Source organism: Tachyglossus aculeatus, chromosome 14, assembly GCF_015852505.1.
Source record: "Tachyglossus aculeatus isolate mTacAcu1 chromosome 14, mTacAcu1.pri, whole genome shotgun sequence".
NCBI lineage: Eukaryota > Metazoa > Chordata > Mammalia > Monotremata > Tachyglossidae > Tachyglossus > Tachyglossus aculeatus.
The window spans coordinates 49,452,467-49,474,399 of record NC_052079.1 but is presented as its reverse complement, the minus strand read 5'-3'; the positions used below and the strand labels follow the sequence as shown (position 1 = coordinate 49,474,399).

The following is a 21,933-nucleotide window of genomic DNA, read 5'->3' as shown; positions in this document are numbered from 1 at the left end:
TATATAGCACTGATTGAAAGATTGAAGACCGGATTTCTGGCATAAGGGTAAAGCCGCCTCAGACCTTTTCATCTCCAGGCACTGACTTTTCAGCAGTGTGTTAGCAGCCCTGTCTGCACACCCAGGGCTGAGACCCCATAGAGGACCCCATTTCTGAGATGCCCCGGCAGAGGGGGTGGGGGCTGGGGGGTTGGGGGAGTCATGCCGCGTGAGAAGCAGTGTGGTTTAGTGGAAAGAGCACAAGCTTGGGAGTCAGAGGTCATGGGTTCTAATCCCAGCTCCGCCACTTATCGGCTGTGTGACTTGGGGCAAGCCACTTAACTTCTCTGTGCCTCAGCTCCCTCATCTCTAAAATGTGAGCCCCACGTGGGACAACCTGATTTCCTTATAAAATAATGATGGCATTTATTAAGCACTTACTATGTGCAAAGCACTGTTCTAAGCGCTGGGGAGATTACAGTAATAATAATGATGATGGCATTTGTTAAGCGCTTACTATGTGCAAAGCACTGTTCTAAGCGCTGGGGGGGGATACAAGGTGATCAGGTTGTCCCTCGTGGGGCTCACAGTCATCCTCCCCATTTTACAGATGAGGTAACTGAGGCTCCGAGAAGTTAAGTGACCTGCCCAACGTCACACAGCAGACATGTGGCGGAGCCGGGATCCGAACCCATGACCTCTGACTCCAAAGCCCGGGCTCTTTCCACTGAGCCACGCTGCTTCTCTTACAAGGTGATCAGGTTGTCCCTCAGGGGCTCGCATCATTCATACCCATTTCTGCAGATGAGGGAACTGAGGCACAGAGAAGTTAAGTGACTTGCCCAAGGTCACACAGCTGACAATTGGCGGAGCCAGGATCCGAACCCATGACCTCCGACTCCAAAGCCCGTGCTCTTTCCACTGAGCCACGCTGCTTCTCTTACAAGGTGATCAGGTTGTCCCACAGGGGCTCGCATCATTCATACCCATTTCTGCAGATGAGGGAACTGAGGCACAGAGAAGTTAAGTGACTTGTCCAAGGTCACACAGCTGCCAATTGGCGGAGCCGGGATTTGAACCCATGACCTCTGACTCCAAAGCCTGTGCTCTTTCCACTGAGCCACGCTGCTTCTCGGTGTTTAGATCTCCCCCAGTGCTTAGAACAGTGCTTGGCACATAGTAAGCGCTTAACAAATACCATTATTATTATTATTATTATTATTATTATGCCTGAGCCTGGGCGGGGAGGGGACGGGGGGGGGGGGGGGGGGGGGGGGAGACTGAATCTACAGCGCCCTCTGCTGCCCATTCGGGGCACCTACAACCTCACCACCTCCATCCCAGTGAAGCTCCCTGTAGCCCTATTAATTGTCACTATAATCTTTAACAATATTTGTTGAGCGCTTACTATGTGTCAAGCACTGTTCTAGGCAAGCAGCGTGGTTTAGTGGAAAGAGCACGGGCTTGGGAGTCAGAGGACGTGAGTTCTAATGCCGGCTCCGTCACAGCGTGGCTCAGTGGAAAGAGCCCGGGCTTTGGAGTCAGAGGTCACGGGTTCAAATCCCAGCTCTGCCAGTTGTCAGCTGTGTGACTTTGGCAAGTACCTTGACTTCTCTGTGCCTCAGTTCCCTCATCTGTAAAATGGGGATTAAGACTGTGAGCCCCCCGTGGGACAACCTGATCACCTTGTATCCCCCCCCAGCGCTTAGAACAGTGCTTTGCACATAGTAAGCGCTTAATAAATGCCATCATCATCATTACTTACCTCATCTGTACTTACCTCATCTGCAAAATGGGGATGAAGACTGTGAGATTCACGTGGGACACCTGATTACTTTTTATCTACCCCAACGCTTAGAACAGTGCTTGGCACAAAGTCAGTGTTTAACAAATACCATCATTATTATTATTATTCTAAGCCCTGGGGTAGACAGAAGATCATCAGGTCCCACATGGAGCTCACCATCAAAGTAGGAGAACCAGAATTTATTTATAATGGCATTTATTAAGCGCTTACTTAATGGGAATTGAATCCCCATTTTGCTCACTGTGAGCAGGGGATATGTCCGGTTATTGTTACATTGTACTCTCCCAAGTGCTTAGAAAAGTGTTTTGCACAGAGTAAGCGCTCAATAAATACGACCAAATGAATGAGGGAACTGAGGCCCCAAGAGATTAAGATACCTGCTCTTCCTCCTCAGACTGGGAGTTGCCTCATCAGCCAAATGGAGATTCAATCCCTGTTCATCCTCCTACTTAGACTGTGAGCCCCATGTGCGACCTGATTATCTTTTATCTACCCCAGGACTTAGTACAGTGCTTGACACATAGTAAGCACTTAAATATTATTATTACTGTTAATAATAATAATAAAGCAGATGACAAGCTTGGAGGCCCCAGATTTTAGCCTCATGACAAGAGGGTCACCGTGAGGAAAAATGAGGAAATCAGAGCTAAAAGACACACAAACACACACACCTCACCCCCCAAAAGCCCCATGAGGTGGAGACGTAGCAAGCCCAGAGAGCGGCAGGCACTGTCCCCCCTCAATGCCCTCCCCAGCTCTTACGTCAGTGCGGGTCAGTGCGGGGAGAGTGGTGGGGCAAGTTTGTACACACTGAGTTTTTCTGAGAGCGAAGGTGTGGTCCCCTTGGGCTGAAAGATAAGACTGACCAGTCCAGGGTGTCCTGGGGGGCCCCAAGGGGGTGGCGGGAGGAGGGGGATGCTTATGGTCGATAAGAAAACATGGGGATTGGACATGGGGGTGGGGGGGATCACTACCAGAAGCCCAGAGAACACTGGATGTCAACAACCCTTGTTGACGTAGACCCTTTTCTCAGAAGGCCCAGGCCCAAGGTGCTCTCCTGATGAAGCCTGGAGTCCTGCACGTTCCGTCCTTCCTCTTCCTTAGCTGTATCGAGTTCAGAACGAACAGTGCGTCCCCACATAGCCCTTCCGATCGCCCTCCCTGGCCAGGCTTTCCCCCCAGAGAGACCTCCCAGCCGGGGCTCAGCTGTTGCAGGGAGACGTCAACGTGGCTCTCTCCCTTCCTAAGCTGAGGCGGGACAGAGATCGCCCGCCCCGCCCAGAGCTAGCCGACCGGACGTGATCCTCACCAGAAGCCTCAGTCGGGCCTCTTGGCCAGGAGGAGGCCGGGCAGGGCAGTGGTTTCTCCCCTGCTCCCTGACCTAAACTGGAGGCTCCAGTCCTCCGCCCGAGCTGGACAAAGACCTCCGGAGCCCAGCTCAATTGGTTCCTGCTTTATTGGAATTGGAAAGGAGGGTTTCCCAGCACCTCCTCTCCGACGCCCTCGGGCTGCTGCCTCGGGGTGGATGTGTGTCCGCTTCCCTTCGCCCGCCCCCGGATCCAGGCAGTTCAGCGGGAGCGCGGAGCGGGGGACCCCCCTCGGGGATGGGACGGGTGTCGGGGGTTCAGGGCAGGGCCCCGTGCTTGCGCCCCACCTCCACGAAGGCCTGCACGCAACGGTCAATGTCCTCTTCGCTGTGCACGGCTGAGATCTGCACGCGGATCCGGGCCTTCCCTTTGGGCACCACGGGGTAGCTGAAGCCAATGACGTAGATGCCTGGGAGGGCGAGAGGGGCAGGCCCAGGGTGAGGCAGGCCCGGGGCGGATCCCACCACATGAGGTGGAAATTCCGGTTAGCTCGGCCCGTGGGGAAGCCGAGGGAGCCACAGGGAGGTGCGGCTTCTCCCCATCCCTGGACCTTCAGCTGCTCAGAGAGCCCTGAGTTTGGGAAAACTGAGGCACAGGGGAGCCGACTCCAAACCCCTCGATGGGGCAGGTGGGGAAACTGAGGCAAGGAAGGGCTGACCCCAATCCCTTGCTGGGGCAGGCACTGAAACCAGGGCACGGAGAGGCTGTCTCCTAGCCCCTCGTTGAAGCAGGTGGGCACACAGAAGCTCAGTGGGGCTGTCTCCTGACCCCTCTGTGGGGCAGGGGGTCTCAGCCTGGTCTGCTGCCCAGGGATGCTACTGGTTCTGCCCAGCCCCTCCAAGCCCACCACCGGTGCCAGTCACCTTTGTTCAGCATTTCATCCGCCATGACCGACGCCAATCTGGCATCGCCCAGCATGACTGGGCAGATGGGATGCTCGCCGCCCGAGATGGTGAAGCCAGCCGCCTCCATCTTACTGCGGAACCTGCTCACAGAGGGAGGGGAATCGGGCCCTGTTATCCCATTCCCCCCACCCCTGCCGCCACAGCCCAGAGAGCAAGACCCTTCGAACGTGGCAGTGGGGACTGGTGGAGTGAGCATTGGTATTGGGAGCTGGTCTGGTACAGGACCTTGGCCGAGGCACTTGGCCTCCCTGGGCCTCAGCTTCTGCCTCTGTAAAATGGGCAGAATGTCTCCGGGCCTCTCCCTGCCTCACAGGGACAAAATGAGGTAATTGAATAATGCGAAAACGCTTTGGAAAAATGAAAGGGCAATGCAAAAAACACATTATTAGCAGGGAAGAAGGAAGGCAGGTAGGGTTGCCTGCCCCCACCATGGCTCCTCAGCTGGGTTCAGTAGTGGGGTGTTTGGGGGTGCTGCTACTGCTCTCCTCAGCTCCCTACTCCTGATGAGAGGAGTTAGGGGCTGGAGGAGGAAAGATGGGGGCTCAGTGAGGGTGGGAGGGAGGTAAAGTGAGGCCAAAGGACAAATAGAGAGGGAATGTGCGTGGAGTTCAGGAGACAGGCAGGGCGACATGGGGGTGTGGGTTTGTATATGGAGCTCAGGAGCGACAGGCAGACAGAGAGGGAGTGTGGGTGGAGTTTAGGAAGACAGAGGGAGTGTACGTGGAGTTTAGAAGAGATGGACAGAGAGACGAAGAGGTGTACGAAGTGCTACACGTACACGAAGGTGGGGGGGTTGTGTGTACGTGTGTGTTTTTTTCCAGGAGAAACGGAGTGGGAGTGTTCCACAATGCTTAGAGAGAACCCCACTCTGGCTTCCACAAGAGCTCACCTCCTCCAAGAGGCCTTCTCAGACTGAGCCCCCTTTATCCTCTTCCCCTCCCCACAGCACCTGTATATATGTTTGTACAGATTTATTACTCTATTTACTATTCTATTTATTTTGTTAACGATGTGCACTTAGCTTTAATTCTATTTGTTCTGACGACTTGACACCTGTCCACATGTTTTGTTGTCTGTCTCCCCCTTCTAGACTGTGAGCCCGTTGTTGGGTAGGGACCATCTCTATGTGTTGCTGACTTGTACTTACCAAGCGCTTAGTACAGTGCTCTGCACACGGTAAGCGCTCAGTAAATACGATTGAATGAATGAAATGACTGGGAGAAGCTCACAGTGCCTCTCACTGGCCAAGCTCCAGGGAGAGGGCTAGCGGTCACTCGTCCCCCCCCTCCCAAGCCCGCCGCCCCTGGACTGACCGTCGGGTCTTGGCCGCCATGGACTGCGCGATGGCATTGCTTTCCAAAAGCAGGTCCAGAGCCTTGGAGGCACAACCCACCACGGCGGGCGGCAGGCTGTTGGAGAAGAGGTAGGGCCGGGCCCGCTGGCGGAGCAGGGACACCAGGGCTCGGGGGCCAGTGGTGTAGCCGCCTATGGAGAGGAACCGGGGTCAAAGGTCAGGCCTGGACCCCTCTCCCACCCCACCCACTCCCTCCACCCCAACCCCGGTCTCCCCAACCCACGCATCACCTCACTCTCCCCCAATTCCGGCTAGGCCAAACCGTATCTCAGTGTCCCTTACCGTCCTATAGCGGCTCTCCCGGCAGATGCCTCCCGTGATGAATCCCATCTTCCCTCACTGTACCTCGTTCTCGCCCGTCCCACCGTCGACCCCCGGCCCACATCCTCCCCCTGGCCTGGAATGCCCTCCCTCCGCACATCCGCCAAGCTAGCTCTCTTCCTCCCTTCAAAGCCCTACTGAGAGCTCACCTCCTCCAGGAGGCCTTCCCACACTGAGCCCCCATTTTCCTCTCCTCCTCCCCACCCCCCTGCCCTACCTCCTTCCCCTCCCCACAGCACCTGCATATATGTATATTACTCTATTTATTTATTTATTTTACTTGTACATATCTATTCTATTTATTTTATTTTGTTAATATGTTTGCTTTTGTTCTCTGTCTCCCCCTTCTAGACTGTGAGCCCACTGTTGGGTAGGGACCGCCTCTATATGTTGCCAACTTGTACTTCCCAAGCGCTTAGTACAGTGCTCTGCACACAGTAAGCGCTCAATAAATATGATTGATTGATGTATATATGCTTGTACATATTTATTACTCTATTTATTTTATTTGTACATATTTATTCTATTTATTTTATTTTGTTAATATGTTTTGTTTTGTTGTTTGTCTCCCCCTTCTAGACTGTGAGCCCACTGTTGGGTAGGGAGCGTCTCTATATGTTGCCAACTTGTACTTCCCAAGCACTTAGTACAGTGCTCTGCACACAGTAAGCGCTCAATAAATACGATTGAATGAATGAATGAATATTTGTACAGATTTATTACTCTATTTATTTTACTTGTACCTATTTACTATTCTGTTTATTTTGTTAATGATGTGCATCTAGCTTCATTTCTATTTATTCTGATGACATCTGTCCACATGCTTCGTTTTGTTGTCTGTCTCCCCCTTCTAGACTGTGAGCCCGTTGTTGGGTAGGGACCGTCTCTATATGTTGCCGACTTGTACTTCCCAAGTGCTTAGTACAGTGCTCTGCACACAGTAAGCGCTCAATAAATACGATTGACTGACTGACTTCTAGACTCTGAGCCCACTGTTGGGTAGGGACCATCTCTAAATGTTGCTGACTTGTACTTCCCAAGCGCTTAGTCCAGTGCTCTGCACACAGTAAGCGCTCAATAAATACGATTGACTGAATGAATGAATCTTCTCCAGCAGGCCGACCCTTACTCACCTCAGTGCACACACCGTATTTACTCATTGACTGGGGCTGTTATTTAGGTCTACTATCTCCCTCTACTCAATGGTTTATCCTCAATTTATGTTTACTGTCTCCCCCATCAACCTCCTCCAAAGTCGGCACTGCATCTCTAACTTCTTTAGAATATTTCCCAGGTGACTAGAACAGTGCTCTGGCCCGTAGTAGTCATTTGGTATCAAGGGGGCATTTAATACAGAGCCCAGCCCACAGCGAGCCCTCAATGCAGAGTGGCCTAGTGAGAGTCCTATTCCTCGCTCTGCCACTTATCTGCTCCGTGACCTCGGGCAAGTCGCTTAACTTCTCTGGGCCTCAGTTACCTCATCTGTAAAATGGGGATTGAGGCAGTGAGCCCCACCTGGGACACGGACTGTATCCAACTTGATTAGCTTGTATCTACTTCAGCACATAGTAAGTGCTTAACATATACCATACAAAAATTAAAAAAAAAAACTAAAAAATTTTTTAAAAAATACTGCCGATAGGATACTGACAGTGACCCCATCATCATCATCAATCGTATTTATTGAGCGCTTACTGTGTGCAGAGCACTGTACTAAGCGCTTGGGAAGTACAAGTTTGCAACATATAGAGACAGTCCCTACCCAACAGTGGGCTCACAGTCTAAAAGACCCCATCTCCTCCCACCCCAAGAGACGGGATCTCTGAGAGGCTCTTCCCACTCCCAAATGTAGTATCTGCCTCATTCTCATTAGAGAAGCAGCCTGGCTCAGTGGAAAGAGCCCGGGCTTTGGAATCAGAGGTCATGGGTTCAAATCCTGGCTCCGCCAACTGTCAGCTGTGTGACTTTGGGCAAGTCACTTAACTTCTCTGTGTGCCTTGGTTACCTCATCTGTAAAATGGGGATTAAGACCGTGAGCCCCCCGTGGGACAGCCTGATCACCTTGTAACCTCCCCAGTGCTTAAAACAGTGCTTTGCACATAGTAAGTGCTTAATAAATGCCATCATTATTATTATTAGTAGTAGTATTCTGCACCTGGGGGTCCGCTCAGCGTCCTGAGCCACCCCAAAGTGAGGCATCCAAACTGAAGCCTGAATAAAATATTCATAACTGAATAAAATATTTATTTTATTTTGTTACTATGTTTGGTTTTGTTCTCTGTTTCCTCCTTTTAGACTGTGAGCCCACTGTTGGGTAGGGACTGTCTCTATATGTTGCCAACTTGTACTTCCCAAGCGCTTAGGACAGTGCTCTGCACACAGTAAGCGCTCAATAAATATGATTGATTGATTGATTGAAGCCCAAGTGGTGGTCCGCCAAGCCTCTCCTTAGGGGCCCAAGCGCAGAGACCCAGGGTAGGAGGGCAAGAGAGAGGGAGGGTGGTCCTGGCTGCCCCTGGAGCTGAGCTGGAGGGAAGGACTGTGGAATGAGGATTGGGGTCACGACCCCCGGTACCTGCCGCTCCCCCCAGGGCCTTCCCCAGGGTGGAGTTGATGATGGTGACCTGGTCCATCACTCCCAGCAGTTCATCGGTGCCCCTGCGAGGAAACGTGGCTAACCTCAGGGCCCATCTCACGGTCCACCTCAATCCCACCCTGACCCGGCAGGACCGGGAGCTTCCCAAGCCAACGTTCCCAACTCCCCTCCCAGCCGGGCCTACTTGGCGCGAGAAGCAGCGTGACTTAACGGAAAGAGAACGGGCTTGGGGTCATGGGTTCTAATCCTGACTCTGCCACTTGTCTGCTGCGTGACCTTGGGGCAAGTAACTTAACTTCCCTGGCTCTCAGTTCGCTCATCTGTAAAATGGGGATTAAGACTGTGAGCCCCACATGGGACAACCTGATTACCTTATATCTACCCCCAGCGCTTAGAACAGCACTTGGCACGTAGTAAGCGCTTAACAGCTACCATCATTATTGTTACAATTATTAGAGGGCAGATGGAAGTGCTCAGGGCTTGTGTGGTCAGAAGAAAGAAAGAATTCCAAATTGGGAAGTGGGATTCCTGAGGTCTAAGCCCCATCCCCAGCCACTTTCCACTTGAAGCAACATAGCATAGTGGATAGAGCACGGGTCTGGGAGCCAGGAGGTCATGAGTTCTAATCCTGGCTCCACCACTCGCCTGCTGTGTGACCTTGGGCAAGTCACCTCACTTCTCGGTGCCTCAGGTTACCTCATCTGTAAAATGGGGATTGAGACTGTGAGCTCAACGTGGGACAGGGACTGTGTCCACCCTGATTTGCTTGTATCCACCTCAGCGCTTAGAACAGTGCCTGGCACATAGTAAGTGCTTAAATACCATAATTTAGAGAAGCAGCGTGGCTCAGTGGAAAGAGCCCGGGCTTTGGAGCCAGAGGTCGTGGGTTCAAATCCCGGCTCTGCCAATTGTCAGCTGTGTGACTTTGGGCAAGTCACTTCACTTCTCAGGGCCTCACTTTCCTCATCTGGAAAATGGGGATTGAGACTGTGTGCCCCACGTGGGACAACCTGATCACCTTGTATCCCCCCAGCGCTTAGAACAGTGCTTTGCACATAGTAAGCACTTAACAAATACCAGCATCATCATAATTATTATTCTTTCCCCTGCACCGTGCCTCAGTTTCCCCCTCTGGCAGGCCCCGGCCCCAGTGGTGCAGGCCCCCGTGGCTAAGCAGGGAGAGGCAGGACGGTGGCCGGCCCGCAGTCTCACCGGCCGTTGGGACCCAGAAAGCCGGTGGCGTGGCACTCGTCGACAAACACGAGGGCCTGATACTTGCGGGCCAGGGCACAGATCTCCCGCAGCGGAGCGATGTCGCCGTCCATGGAGAAGGCCCCGTCCGTGGCCACCAGCCGCAGCCGGTGCTTCTGCGGGGGAGTAGGACGGGGTTAGAGGCCAGAGGGCTGAAGGACGGGGGAGACCGACGGGGACAAGGGGCAGGGAGAGGGTCTCCTGCTTAATCCAGGGGGTGGCTCCTCTACCATGTTCCCCGTCCCCCTCCTCCTAACCAAGGGGCTGGCAGAGAGCATAGTGGGAGAGCCCCCAAATCCCCCGGCCCCAAAGTCTGGACAATCATCCTAGACCTTAGCACAAACTGGTGGGGAGTAGTGGGATGTCCATCCTGGTGGAGTGGCCATCTCCTCCCTACTGCGAGAAGCAGTATGGCCTAGTGAAAACAGCCCGGGCTCGGGAGTCGGGAGTCCGGTGTTCTAATCCTGCCTCCGCCCCTTGTCCGCTGGCTGACCTTAGGCAAGTCGCTTCATCTCCATAGGCCTCCGTTTCCACATCTGTGAAATGAGGACCAGATAGCCGTTCTCCCTCCCACTTAGACTCTGAGCCCCACATGGACGACGGAATGGGTCGGATCTGCATACGCGGGGTTTCCCCCAGCACTTAGCACAGTGCTTGGCACATGGTAAGACCTCAGTGACACGAAAGTCGTTCTTATGATTACTTGGGCTTCCTGTAGCTTGGCCTCCAGGTCAGCCATGTCCAGGTGGCGGTAGCGGAACTTGTTGGCTTTGCAGAGGCGGATGCCATCGATGATGGAGGCGTGGTTCAGCTCGTCCGACAGCACGGCGTCCTCCGGGGTCAGCAGGGCCTGTCGGGGGGCCAGAAGGGACGGCGGGGCTTCACTCCGCCAGCCCAGGTGGCCACCTCGCCCGGCTCCTTCCCAAGGGGCCCCTGTGGAGAAGCTCCCAGGCTCTTAAAGTCTGGGCCCGGGGGTCCCACAGGACCCCGCTCCTCCTTCTCCGGACCCCGGAGACTCCTCCCACAACCCTCCCCAGGAAGCCCGGGTCCCCACCGAGGACCCCCTCAAGGCAAACCGCATTCACCTCAAAGAGGCCGGCATTGGCGTCAAAACAGCTGGGATAGAGGATGGCATCTTCCCTCTGGTGGAAGCGGGAGATCTTCTCCTCCAGGCTCTTGTGGATGTTCTGCCAGGGGTAAGAGGGCAGAAGGGAGGGAGGGGCAGAGGCCCAAAGGGCTGAGTTCCAGGCGGGCGATGCACCTCCCGGGGATCACCAGCTCCCAGGTCCCGCCTACCCAAGGCCAAATCATTTTGGCAAGGTCAATTTCCAGGTCAGCAGCATGGCCTAGTGGAAAGAGCTCAGGCCTGAGTTCTAATCCTAGCTCCAACACTTTCCTGCTGGCTGGCCTTGGTCAAGTCACCTAACTTCTCCGCGCCTCAGTTTCCTCATCTGTAATATGGAGATTCAACACCTGATTTCCCTCCTACTTAGACTTGTGAACCCCACGTAGGACAGAGACTGTGTCCAATCTGATTATCTGGAATCTACCCCAGAGCTTGGGACAGTGCCTGACACACAGTAAGCACCTAACACATACTACGATTATTATTATTATCAATCAATCAATCGTATTTATTGAGCGCTTACTGTGTGTACTAAGCGCTTGGGAAGTACAAGTCAGCAATACACAGAGACGGTCCCTACCCAACAGTGGGCTCACAGTCTAGAAGGGGGAGACAGAGAACCAAACAAAACATAGTAACACAATAAAATAAATAGAATATGTACATTTATTATTCAGTAGAAAACTACCCTTCTTGCCAGGATTTGGGATGGGACAAGCCCAGTGAGCCCAATCAATCAATGATATTTATCGAGCGCTTACTGTGTGCACAGCACTGTACTAAGCGCTTGGGAGAGTACAATACAATAGAGTTGGTAGATATATTCCCTGTACACAGGGAGCTTATAGTCTAGAGGGTGTCCGGCCAAGCAGGGCCACGAAGGCCTTAACCAGAGGACAACCCCAGGCTCGTATTTCCTTGTGGATCACTGGGCCCAGTACTCCCAACAGGCACACAGGGATTTCCATGTGTGTGCAATCCTTTGCACACGCGAGACAATTCCACAACCACCACACTCATCCAACTGGTAACCTCGGTCTCGTTCAGCCTCTGGAAGTCCAGAATGGAGGTAGGGAGAACTGGCTGATCTAAGGCCTAGAGCACAGGTTTGGCAGTCAGAAGGTCAGGGGTTCACTCATTCATTCATTCAATCGTATTTATTGAGCGCTTACTGTGTGCAGAGCACTGGACTAAGCGCTTGGGAAGTCCAAGTTGGCAACATATGGAGACGGTCCCTACCCACCAACGGGCTCACAGTCTAGAAGGGGGAGACAGACAACAGAACAAAACATGTGGACAGGTGTCAAGTCATCAGAATAAATAGAGATAAAGCTAGATGCCCATCGTTAACAAAATAAATAGAATAGCAAATATGTACAAGTAAAATAAATACAGTAATAAATCTGTACAAACATATATTATGAAATGAAAGCCCTTAACAGAATTGACGGAGCATTTCTTATGCATTCGATGCACTCTTCTAATCTCGGCCCTGCCACTTGTGGCTTCGTTTCTTTGGGCCTCAGTTACCTAATCTGTAAAATGCGGATTGAGACTGTGAGCCTCATGGGGGACGTGGACTGTGTCTAACCTGGTGAGCTTGTGTCTACCCCAGTGCTTAGTACAGTGCTTGACACACAGTAAACTCTTAACAAACATCCTGAAGCAGCGTGGGCTCAGTGGAAAGAGCATGGGCTTTGGAGTTAGAGGTCATGGGTTCAAATCCCGGCTCCGCCAACTGTCAGCTGTGTGACTTTGGGCAAGTCACTTCACTGTGCCTCAGTTACCTCATCTGTAAAATGGGGATGAAAACTGGGAGCCCCCCGTGGGACAAGCTGATCACCTTGTAACCTCCCCAGCGCTTAGAACAGTGCTTTGCACAGAGTAAGTGCTTAACAAATACCATCATCATCATCCTGATTGAGGGAGAGCAGCCCCCACTCTTGTTTCACGAGGGTTCATGGCAGTCCCCAAGCCCAGGGAGGTAGACAGTCGGTGATAGGGAAAGGGACAGCAATGCCATTTCCCTGGGCATGAGCCGTCCGTCACGTGGGTTCCTCGGTCAATCCGGAGGCCCTACAAGGAAACCCGCCCCTCGAACCCACTGCCCCGGCTCCATGAGCCAAACCTATTGAACTGAGCAAAAATCGGTGGAGAGGCTCTTGATACTAAACACTTTTTGGTCTGTTTGCCTACGTGCATATCGATAAGAGGCAGCTGGGATTTCACCCTCCCTTTCCCACTCCCGCTGCACTTATGTACACATCTTAAACCTTGGTATTTCTCCCTACCTGTAATTGATTTTGATGTCTGTCCCCCGTGGTGGACTGTCAGCTCCTTGAGGGCAGGGATCATCATAATAATAATAATGATGGCATTTGTTAATAATAATGATGGCATTTATTAAGCGCTTACTATGTGCAAAGCACTGTTCTAAGCGCTGGGGAGGCTACAAGGTGGTCAGGTTGTCCCACGAGGGGTTCACAATTTTAATCCCCATTTTACAGATGAGGGAACTGAGGCACAGAGAAGTGAAGTGACTTGCCCAAAGTCACACAGCTGACAGTTGGCAGAGGTGGGATTTGAACCCATGACCTCTGACTCCAAAGCCCAGGCCCTTTCCACTGAGCCACAGCAGCTTCTCCTGTTAAGTGCTTACTATGTGCGAAGCACTGTTCTAAGCGCTGAGGGGGATACAAGGTGATCAGGTTGTCCCACGTGGGGCTCACAATCTTAATCCCCATTTTACAGATGAGGTAACCGAGGCTCAGAGAAGTTAAGTGACTTGCCCAAGGTCACACAGCAGACATGCGGCAGAGCAGGAATTCGAAATCATGACCTAATAATAATAATAATGATGGCATTTATTAAGCGCTTACTATGTGCAAAGCACTGCTCTAAGCACTGGGGAGGTTACAAGGAGATCAGGTTGTCCCACGGGGGGCTCACAGTCTTCATCCCCATTTTACAGATGAGGGAACTGAGGCATAGACTGCGCCCACAGTCTTCTAGACTGTGAGCCCACTGTTGGTAGGGACCATCTCTATTTGTTGCCAACTTGTACTGCGCAAGCGCTTAGTACAGTGCTCTGCACACAGTAAGCGCTCAATAAAGACGATTGATTGATTGATAGAGAAGTTAAGTGACTTGCCCAAAGTCACACAGCTGACAATTGGCTGTGTGATTGATTGATTGATTGCTTTAGCTCGGAGGAGGTCTGAGCTCATGGGCTCCTACTCCTGAGCGGCAGCGGGGCTTAGTGGAAAGAGAAAGGACTTGCGAGTCGGAGGTCATGGGTTCTAATTCCGACTCTGCCACTTGGCAGCTCTGTGGCTTTGGGCAAGTCACTTGACTTCTCTGTGCCTCAGTTAGCTCACCTGTAAAATGGGGATGGAGACTGTGAGCCCCACGTGGGACAACCTGATGACCTTGTATCAATTAATCAATCGTATTTATTGAGCACTTACTGTGTGCAGAGCACTGTACTAAGCGCTTGGGAAGTCCAAGTTGGCAACATATAGAGACGGTCCCTACCCAACAGTGGGCTCACAGTCTAGAAAGGGGAGACAGACAACACTAAAAAACATGTGGACAGGTGTCAAGTCGTCAGAACAAATAGAATTAGAACAGCTTCTTAGAAGAGAAGCAGCGTGGCTCAGTGGAAAGAACATGGGCTTGGGAGTCAGAGGTCATGGGTTCAAATCCCGGCTCTGCCACTTGTCAGCCGTGTGACCTTGGGCAAGCCACTCAACTTCTCTGTGCCTCAGTTCCCTCATCTGGAAAATGGGGATTAAGACTGTGAGCCCCATGTGGGACAACCTGATCACCTTGTATTTCCCCCCCCCCAGCGTTTAGAACAGTGCTTTGCACATAGTAAGCGCTTAACAAATACCATCATCATAATAAGCACTTAATATCATTATTATTATTATTATTATCCGGCCTCCTTCTGAGATTGCTCCACCCATTGTCCCAGAGGCTTATCGTATTTTAGCCCCTGGCCAGCCTCCCAGGAGATCATATAATAATAATAATAATAATGGCATTTATTAAGCGCTTACTATGTGCAAAGCACTGTTCTAAGTGCTGGGGAGGTTACAAAGTGATCAGGTTGTCCCACGGGGGACTCACAGTCTTAACCTCCATTTTACAGATGAGGTAACTGAGGCCCAGAGAAGTTAAGCGACTTGCCCAAAGTCACACAGCTGACAAGTGGGGAGCCGGGATTTGAACCCATGACCTCTGACTCCAAAGCCCGGGCTCTTTCCACCGAGCCACGCTGCTTCATATCAGTGAATCTTTCTCCCCCTTCCTCCCTCAGGCAGGTGCCCTCTGCCACCTACGTCCTACCTGTGTCCTACCTGCGTCCCACAGATGAAACGGACGGAGCTGAGACCCGCTCCAAACTCCTCCAGCGCCTTGAGGCCTGCCCGGATCACTTCGGGATGGCTGGAGAGGCCCAGGTAGTTATTGGCGCAGAAGTTCAGGATCCCTGCAATGGGGCACGGGGAATAATAATAATAATAGTGATAATAATAGTAATAATAATAATAATGGTGTTAAGCGCGAAAGCACTGTTCTAAGCGCTGGGATAGATACAAGGTTATCAGGTTGTCCCCCGTGGGGCTCGCAGTCTTAATCCCCATTTTACAGATGAGTGATATTTGTTAATCAATCAATCAATCGTATTTATTGAGTGTTTACTGTGTGCAGAGCACCGTACTAAGCGCTTGGGAAGTCCAAGTTGGCAACATGGAGAGACAGTCCCTACCCAGCAGTGGGCTCACAGTCTAAAAGGGGGAGATGGAGAACAAAACCAAACACACTAACAAAATAAAATAGAATAGATATGTACAAGATAAATAGAGTAATAAATATGTACAAACATATATACATATATACAGGTGCTGTGGGGAAGGGAAGGAGGTAAGATCATCATCATCATCAATCGTATTTATTGAGCGCTTACTGTGTGCAGAGCACTGGACTAAGCGCTTGGGAAGTCCAAGTTGGCAACATATAGAGACAGTCCCTACCCAACAGTGGGCTCACAGTCTAAAAGGGGGAGACGGAGAACAAAACCAAACATACTAACAAAATAAAATAAATAGAATAGATATGTACAAGACAAATAAATAGAGTAATAAATATGTACAAACATATATACATATATACAGGTGCTGTGGGGAAGGGAAGGAGGTAAGATGGGGGGGATGGAGAGTGCTTACTATGTCCTAAATGCTGGGGTAGATAAAAGCAAATTGAGTTGGACACAGTCCGCGTCCTATGCGGGGCTCGCAATCTTAATTCCCATTTTACAGATGAGGGAACTGAGGCACAGAGAAGGAAACTTGCCTACGGTCACAGGGGAGACAAGCAGCAGAGTGGAGATGAGAACCCAGATCCTTCTAACTCCCAAGCCATTAGGCCATGCTGCTTCTCTTCTCTTGGGGGCCCGGGGGAGACCCCCCCATCCCAGGCTTCTCTAGAGAAGCAGCGTGGCTCAGTGGAAAGAGCACGGGCTTTGGAGCCTGAGGTCATGGGTTTGAATCCCGGCTCCGCCACACATCTGCTGTGTGACCTTGGGCATGTCACTTAACTTCTCTGAGCCTCAGTTCCCCTCTTCTGTAAAACGGGGATTAAGACTGTGAGCCCCACATGGGACAACCTGATCACCTTGTATTCCCCCCCAGCGCTTAGAACAGTGCTTTGCACATAGTAAGCGCTTAACAAATGCCATCATTATCATTATTATTCTCTCTCCTTCCAAGCCTAACAAACTCCCCTCCCCCTGGGTGTGGCGAGGAGTGGTGGGGCTGGAGTTTTTTTTTTTTAAACTCTATTTATTTAATTAATTTATTTGTACATATCTATTCTATTTATTTTATTTTGTTAGTATGTTTGGTTTTGTTCTCTGTCTCCCCCTTTTAGACTGTGAGCCCACTGTTGGGTAGGGACTGTCTCTATATGTTGCCGATTTGTACTTCCCAAGCGCTTAGTACAGTGCTCTGCACATAGTAAGCGCTCAATAAATACGATTGATGATGATGATGGAGGTGGCCTAGTTTGTATTCCAGCTTTCCCTGGGCCTCCAGGGGTCACAGGGTCAGGGGGCAGGAGAGCGGGGAGGGGGTCTGCCTGCAGGCCCGGCCTGAAGCGCTCTGCTGGTAGGCTAACAGGTGGGAGGGGACGGAAGGTGGGGGAGGAGAAAGGGGGAAGGTGAGGGACAGCCAAAAACAACACAGGCTTTCTACCTCGGAAAGAACAGCAGCAAGAGCAACAGAGGGAAGGCCTCTGCTTACTGATTTGGGCAAGCACCCACCATTTTCTGGCGCTGCAGCCATTCCACATGGATTCCTCTAGCCTTCCCTCAAGCAGCTCAAAGCACTCCCCTCTAAATTTCAGGGGGAAAGGCGAAGGATGACAGTGGGAGTAGACCCCAGGCCCCCTCCTCTCAGGCCCTACTGAGAGCTCACCTCCTCCAGGAGGCCTTCCCAGACTGAGCCCCCTCCTTCCTCCCCATCTCCATCCCCCCCGCCTTACCTCCTTCCCTTCCCCACAGCACCTGTATATATGTATATGTTTGTACGGATTTATTACATACATTACATACGTACATATTTATTACTCTATTTACTCTATTACTACTTATTATTACTATATTACTATATATTATTATTACTATTATTATTACTCTATTTATTTAATTTTGTTAGTATGTTTTGTTTTGTTCTCTGCTTTTAGACTGTGAGCCCACTGCTGGGTAGGGACTGTCTCTATATGTTGCCAACTTGGACTTCCCAAGCGCTTAGTACAGTGCTCTGCACACAGTAAGCGCTCAATAAATACAATTGATGATGATACATTATTACATATTATTACATACATATTTATTACTCTATTTACTCTATTACTACTTATTATTACTACATTATTATATATTATTATTACTATTATTATTACTCTATTTTATTTTGTTAGTATGTTTTGTTTTGTTCTCTGTTAGACTGTGAGCCCACTGTTGGGTAGGGACTGTCTCTATATGTTGCCAACTTGGACTTCCCAAGCGCTTAGTACAGTGCTCTGCACACAGTAAGCGCTCAATAAATACGATTGATGATGATACATTATTACATATTACATACATACATATTTATTACTCTATTTACTCTACTACTACTTATTACTATATTATTATTACTATTATTATTACTCTAATTATTTATTTATTTTATTTTGTTAGTATGTTTTGTTCTGTTCTCCGTCTCCCCCTTTTAGACTGTGAGCCCACTGTTGGGTAGGGACTGTCTCTACATGTTGCCAACTTGTACTTCCCAAGTGCTTAGTACAGTGCTCTGCACACAGTAAGGACTCAATAAATACGATTGATGATGATACATTATTACATATTATTACATACATACATATTTATTACTCTATTTACTCGATTACTACTTATTATTACTATATTATTATATATTATCATTACTCTATTTATTTATTTATTTTATTTTGTTAGTATGTTTTGTTTTGTTCTCCATCTCCCCCTTTTAGACTGTGAGCCCACTGTTGGGTAGGGACTGTCTCTATATGTTGCCAACTTGTACTTCCCAAGCGCTTAGTACAGTGCTCTGCATACAGTAAGCACTCAATAAATACGATTGATTGATTGATTGATTTGTTTTACTTGAACATATCTATTCTATTGATTTTATTTTGCTAGTATGTTTGGTTTTGTTCTCCATCTCCCCGTTTTAGACTGTGAGCCCACTGGTGGGTAGGGACTTGTCTCTATATGTTGCCAACTTATACTTCCCAAGCGCTTAGTACAGTGCTCTGCACACAGTAAGCGCTCAATAAATATGATTGATTGATTGATTCACTGCTGTGGAAAACAAGGCCTAGCAAAGAGAGCAAACTCACCTACCAAAACCCACCCGGGAATGACAAACCTGGGGTCTTGGCCCTTGACTTAACTCTGTTTGGGACTCAAATAGGGGTGGGCCTCGGGGGTCTAGCTTTTTTTCCACCCCCTCCCCACCCTGAAGGGGCTCCTCTTTTTACATTCATTCAATCGTATTTATTGAGCTCTTACTGCGTGCAGGGCACCGTATTCATTCAATCATATTTATTGATTCATTCAATCATATTTCTTACTCTATTTATTTATTTATTTATTTTATTTGTACGTATCTATTCTATTTATTTTATTTTGTTAGTATGTTTGGTTTTGTTCTCTGTCTCCCCCTTTTAGACTGTGAGCCCACTGTTGGGTAGGGACTGTCTCTATATGTTGCCAATTTGTACTTCCCAAGCACTTAGTACAGTGCCCTGCACATAGTAAGCGCTCAATAAATACGATTGATGATGATGATTGAGCGCTTTCTGTGTGCAGAGCACTGTACTAAGCGCTTACTGCAGAGAAGCAGCATGGCCTAGAGGCAAGAGCCCGGGCTTGGGAGTCTGAGGTCATGGATTCTAATCCTGACTCCGACACTTGTCTGCTGTGTGACTTTGGATGAGTCACTTCACTTCTCTGGGCCTCAGTTCCCTCATCTGGAAAAGGGGGATTAAGACTGTGAGCCCCATGTGGGACAACCTGATTACCCTGTATATACCCCAGGGCTGAGAGCAGTGCTTGGCATCCCCCCTGCCCTCCCTCCGTCCCATCCCCACAGCACTTGCATATGTTTGTACGGATTTATTAATCTATTTATTTTACTTGTCCATATTTACTATTCTATTTATTTTGTTAATAATGTGCATATAGCTATAATTCTATTTGTTCTGACGATTTTGACACCCGTCTACATGTTTTGTTGTCTTTCTCCCCCTTCTAGACTGTGAGCCGATTGCTGGGTAGGGACCATCTCCGTATTTTGCCAATTGTACTTCCCAAGCGCTTAGTACAGTGCTGTGCACACAGTAAGCACTCAATAAATTCTAATGAATGAATGAACGAATGTCATCATTATTATTATCATAATTAGTTCCGGGGGCTTGGGAGAACACAATATGATAATAATAATGATGGCATTTGTTAAGCACTTACTATGTGCAAAGCACTGTTCTAAGCGCTGGGGAGGATATAAGGTGATCAGGTTGTCCCACGTAGGGCTCACAGTCTTAATCCCCATTTTACAGATGAGGGAACTGAGGTGCAGAGACGTGAAGTGACTTGCCCAAAGTCGCACAGCTGACAATTGGTGGAGTCGGGATTCGAACCCATGACCTCGGACTCCCAAGCCCGGGCTCTTTCCACTGAGCCACACTGCTTCTCTAACAACATTTCCAGACGGTGAGCCTGCTGTTGGGACCATCTCTCTATGTTGCCAACTAGTACTTCCCAAGCGCTTAGCACAGTGCTCTGCACGATTGAATAGAGAAGCAGCGTGGCTCAGTGGAAAGAGCCCAGGCTTTGGAGTCAGAGGTCATGGGTTCAAATCCCGGCTCCGCCAATTGTCAGCTGTGTGACTTTGGGCAAGTCACTTCACGTCTCTGCACCTCAGTTCCCTCATCTGTAAAATGGGGATTAAGACTGTGAGCCCCACGTGGGACAACCTGATTGCCTTGTATCCCTCCCAGTGCTTAGAACGGTGCTTTGCACATAGTAAGTGCTTAACAAATACCATCATTATTATTATTATGAATAACAAAACTTCTAGACTGTGAGCCCACTGTTGGGTAGGGACCGTCTCTATATGTTGCCAACTTGTACTTCCCAAGTGCTTAGTCCAGTGCTCTGCACACAGTAAGCACTCAATAAATACGATTGAATGAATGAATAAAAATAAAAATAATAATAATAATAATAATGGCATTTATTAAGCGCTTACTATGTGCACTTGCTCTAAGAGGGAACCCAAGGGATGGGTTAGGGATGGGTTGGGGTTCGAGAAGCAGCGTGGTTCCGTGGAAAGAGCCCGGGCTTTGGAGTCAGAGGTCATGAGTTCGAATTCCGCCTCCGCCACATGTCTGCTGTGTGACCTTCGGCAACTCACTTAACTTCTCTGAGCCTCAGTTCCCTCATCTGTAGAATGGGGATTAAGACGGTGAGCCCCACGTGGGACAACCTGATCACCTCGTATCCCCCCGGCGCTTAGAACAGTGCTGTGCACATAGTAAGCGCTTAACAAATGCCATCATCATCGTTATTCTTAGGGAATTTACCTCCCTGGCTGCCTTCCACGTGGATGTGGGGCCCTTGCTTTGACGTGATGATCCTCTCGTCTTTCCAGGTCCCGGCCCCTCGGATCCCCTCGAGTTCCCCTTCCAGGATGTGGGTGAGCTGGGCGAGGGCCGAGCGGTCCCTCCTTGGCCCGGCCCAGGGTGCCCGGGCCAGCGGGCACAGCAGGAGCCTCGGGTGGCACCACATTTCGGCTGGCACAGCTGCTCGGGCCCCAGCAACGGGGGCGTTTGGGGGAGGGCCCCCCTCTGACCAACGGGAGGCCCGCGTGGGGCAACAGGGCGGGACCGACCTGTCGCCAACCTTGGCGACTTAAAGGGGCCAGGGATGGGCGGGCCTCAACCCGCGCAACCCGTTGAACCCAGGACCGGCGCGGGCGGGGCCTAAAACGGGAGTCCCGCCCCGTTTACCCGGAAGGGACCGGGCGGGGAGGGGGCTTGGGATGGGGGCAGCGTCTACACAGCGCTTGGCACATAGTAAGCCGCTCGTTGAGGGCAGGGATTGTCTCTCTTTAGTGCTCTACTATAGTCAGTCGTTCGATCGTATTTATGGAGCGCTTACTTCGTAGCCTAGTACAGGGCTCTGCACATAATAAGCGCTCCATAAATACGATCATTCATTCATTCGTATTTATGGAGCGCTTACTGTGCGCGGAGCACTGTACTAAGCGCTTGGGAAGTCCAAGTTGGCAACATATAGAGACGGTCCCTATCCAACAGTGGGCTCACAGTCTAGAAGGGGGAGACAGAGAAAACAAAACATTGATAAAATAAATATGTACATGATTTAATGAACAAGCCCTTTACAAGTACCATAATCATCATCATCACGGTATGTGTCGGCGAGCGCTCGCTCGGTGCGGAGCACTGTACTAAGCGCTCGGGAGCAGCCCTGGAGGAAAGAGCAGTATGGGAAAATGAGGGGTTCTTCCCTCCCCACCCCTCAGGTTTTTTTCCAGATCATCCAAGAGCGGATCTTTCCCGATCCTCCACCCCCAAGCTGATCCTTGGCGTCCGGGGAGGAAGGGAAGAGGCCCAGGCC

General features: G+C 50.3%; 1 protein-coding gene across 1 annotated transcript; it reads right to left on the bottom strand.

Moving 5' to 3' along the window:
- Positions 1 to 3,224: 3,224 nt before the first annotated feature.
- On the bottom strand, positions 3,225 to 21,206 carry GCAT (glycine C-acetyltransferase). Its single transcript, XM_038756325.1, has 9 exons — positions 20,877 to 21,206; positions 15,068 to 15,198; positions 10,666 to 10,767; positions 10,284 to 10,430; positions 9,542 to 9,696; positions 8,309 to 8,391; positions 5,372 to 5,543; positions 4,017 to 4,138; positions 3,225 to 3,562 (listed from the first exon to the last, which is right to left on the bottom strand). The coding sequence occupies exons 1-9, from the start codon at positions 21,079 to 21,081 to the stop codon at positions 3,411 to 3,413; spliced, it is 1,269 nt and encodes a 422-aa protein (XP_038612253.1). The 5' UTR covers positions 21,082 to 21,206; the 3' UTR covers positions 3,225 to 3,410.
- Between the last annotated feature and the right edge of the window lie 727 nt (positions 21,207 to 21,933).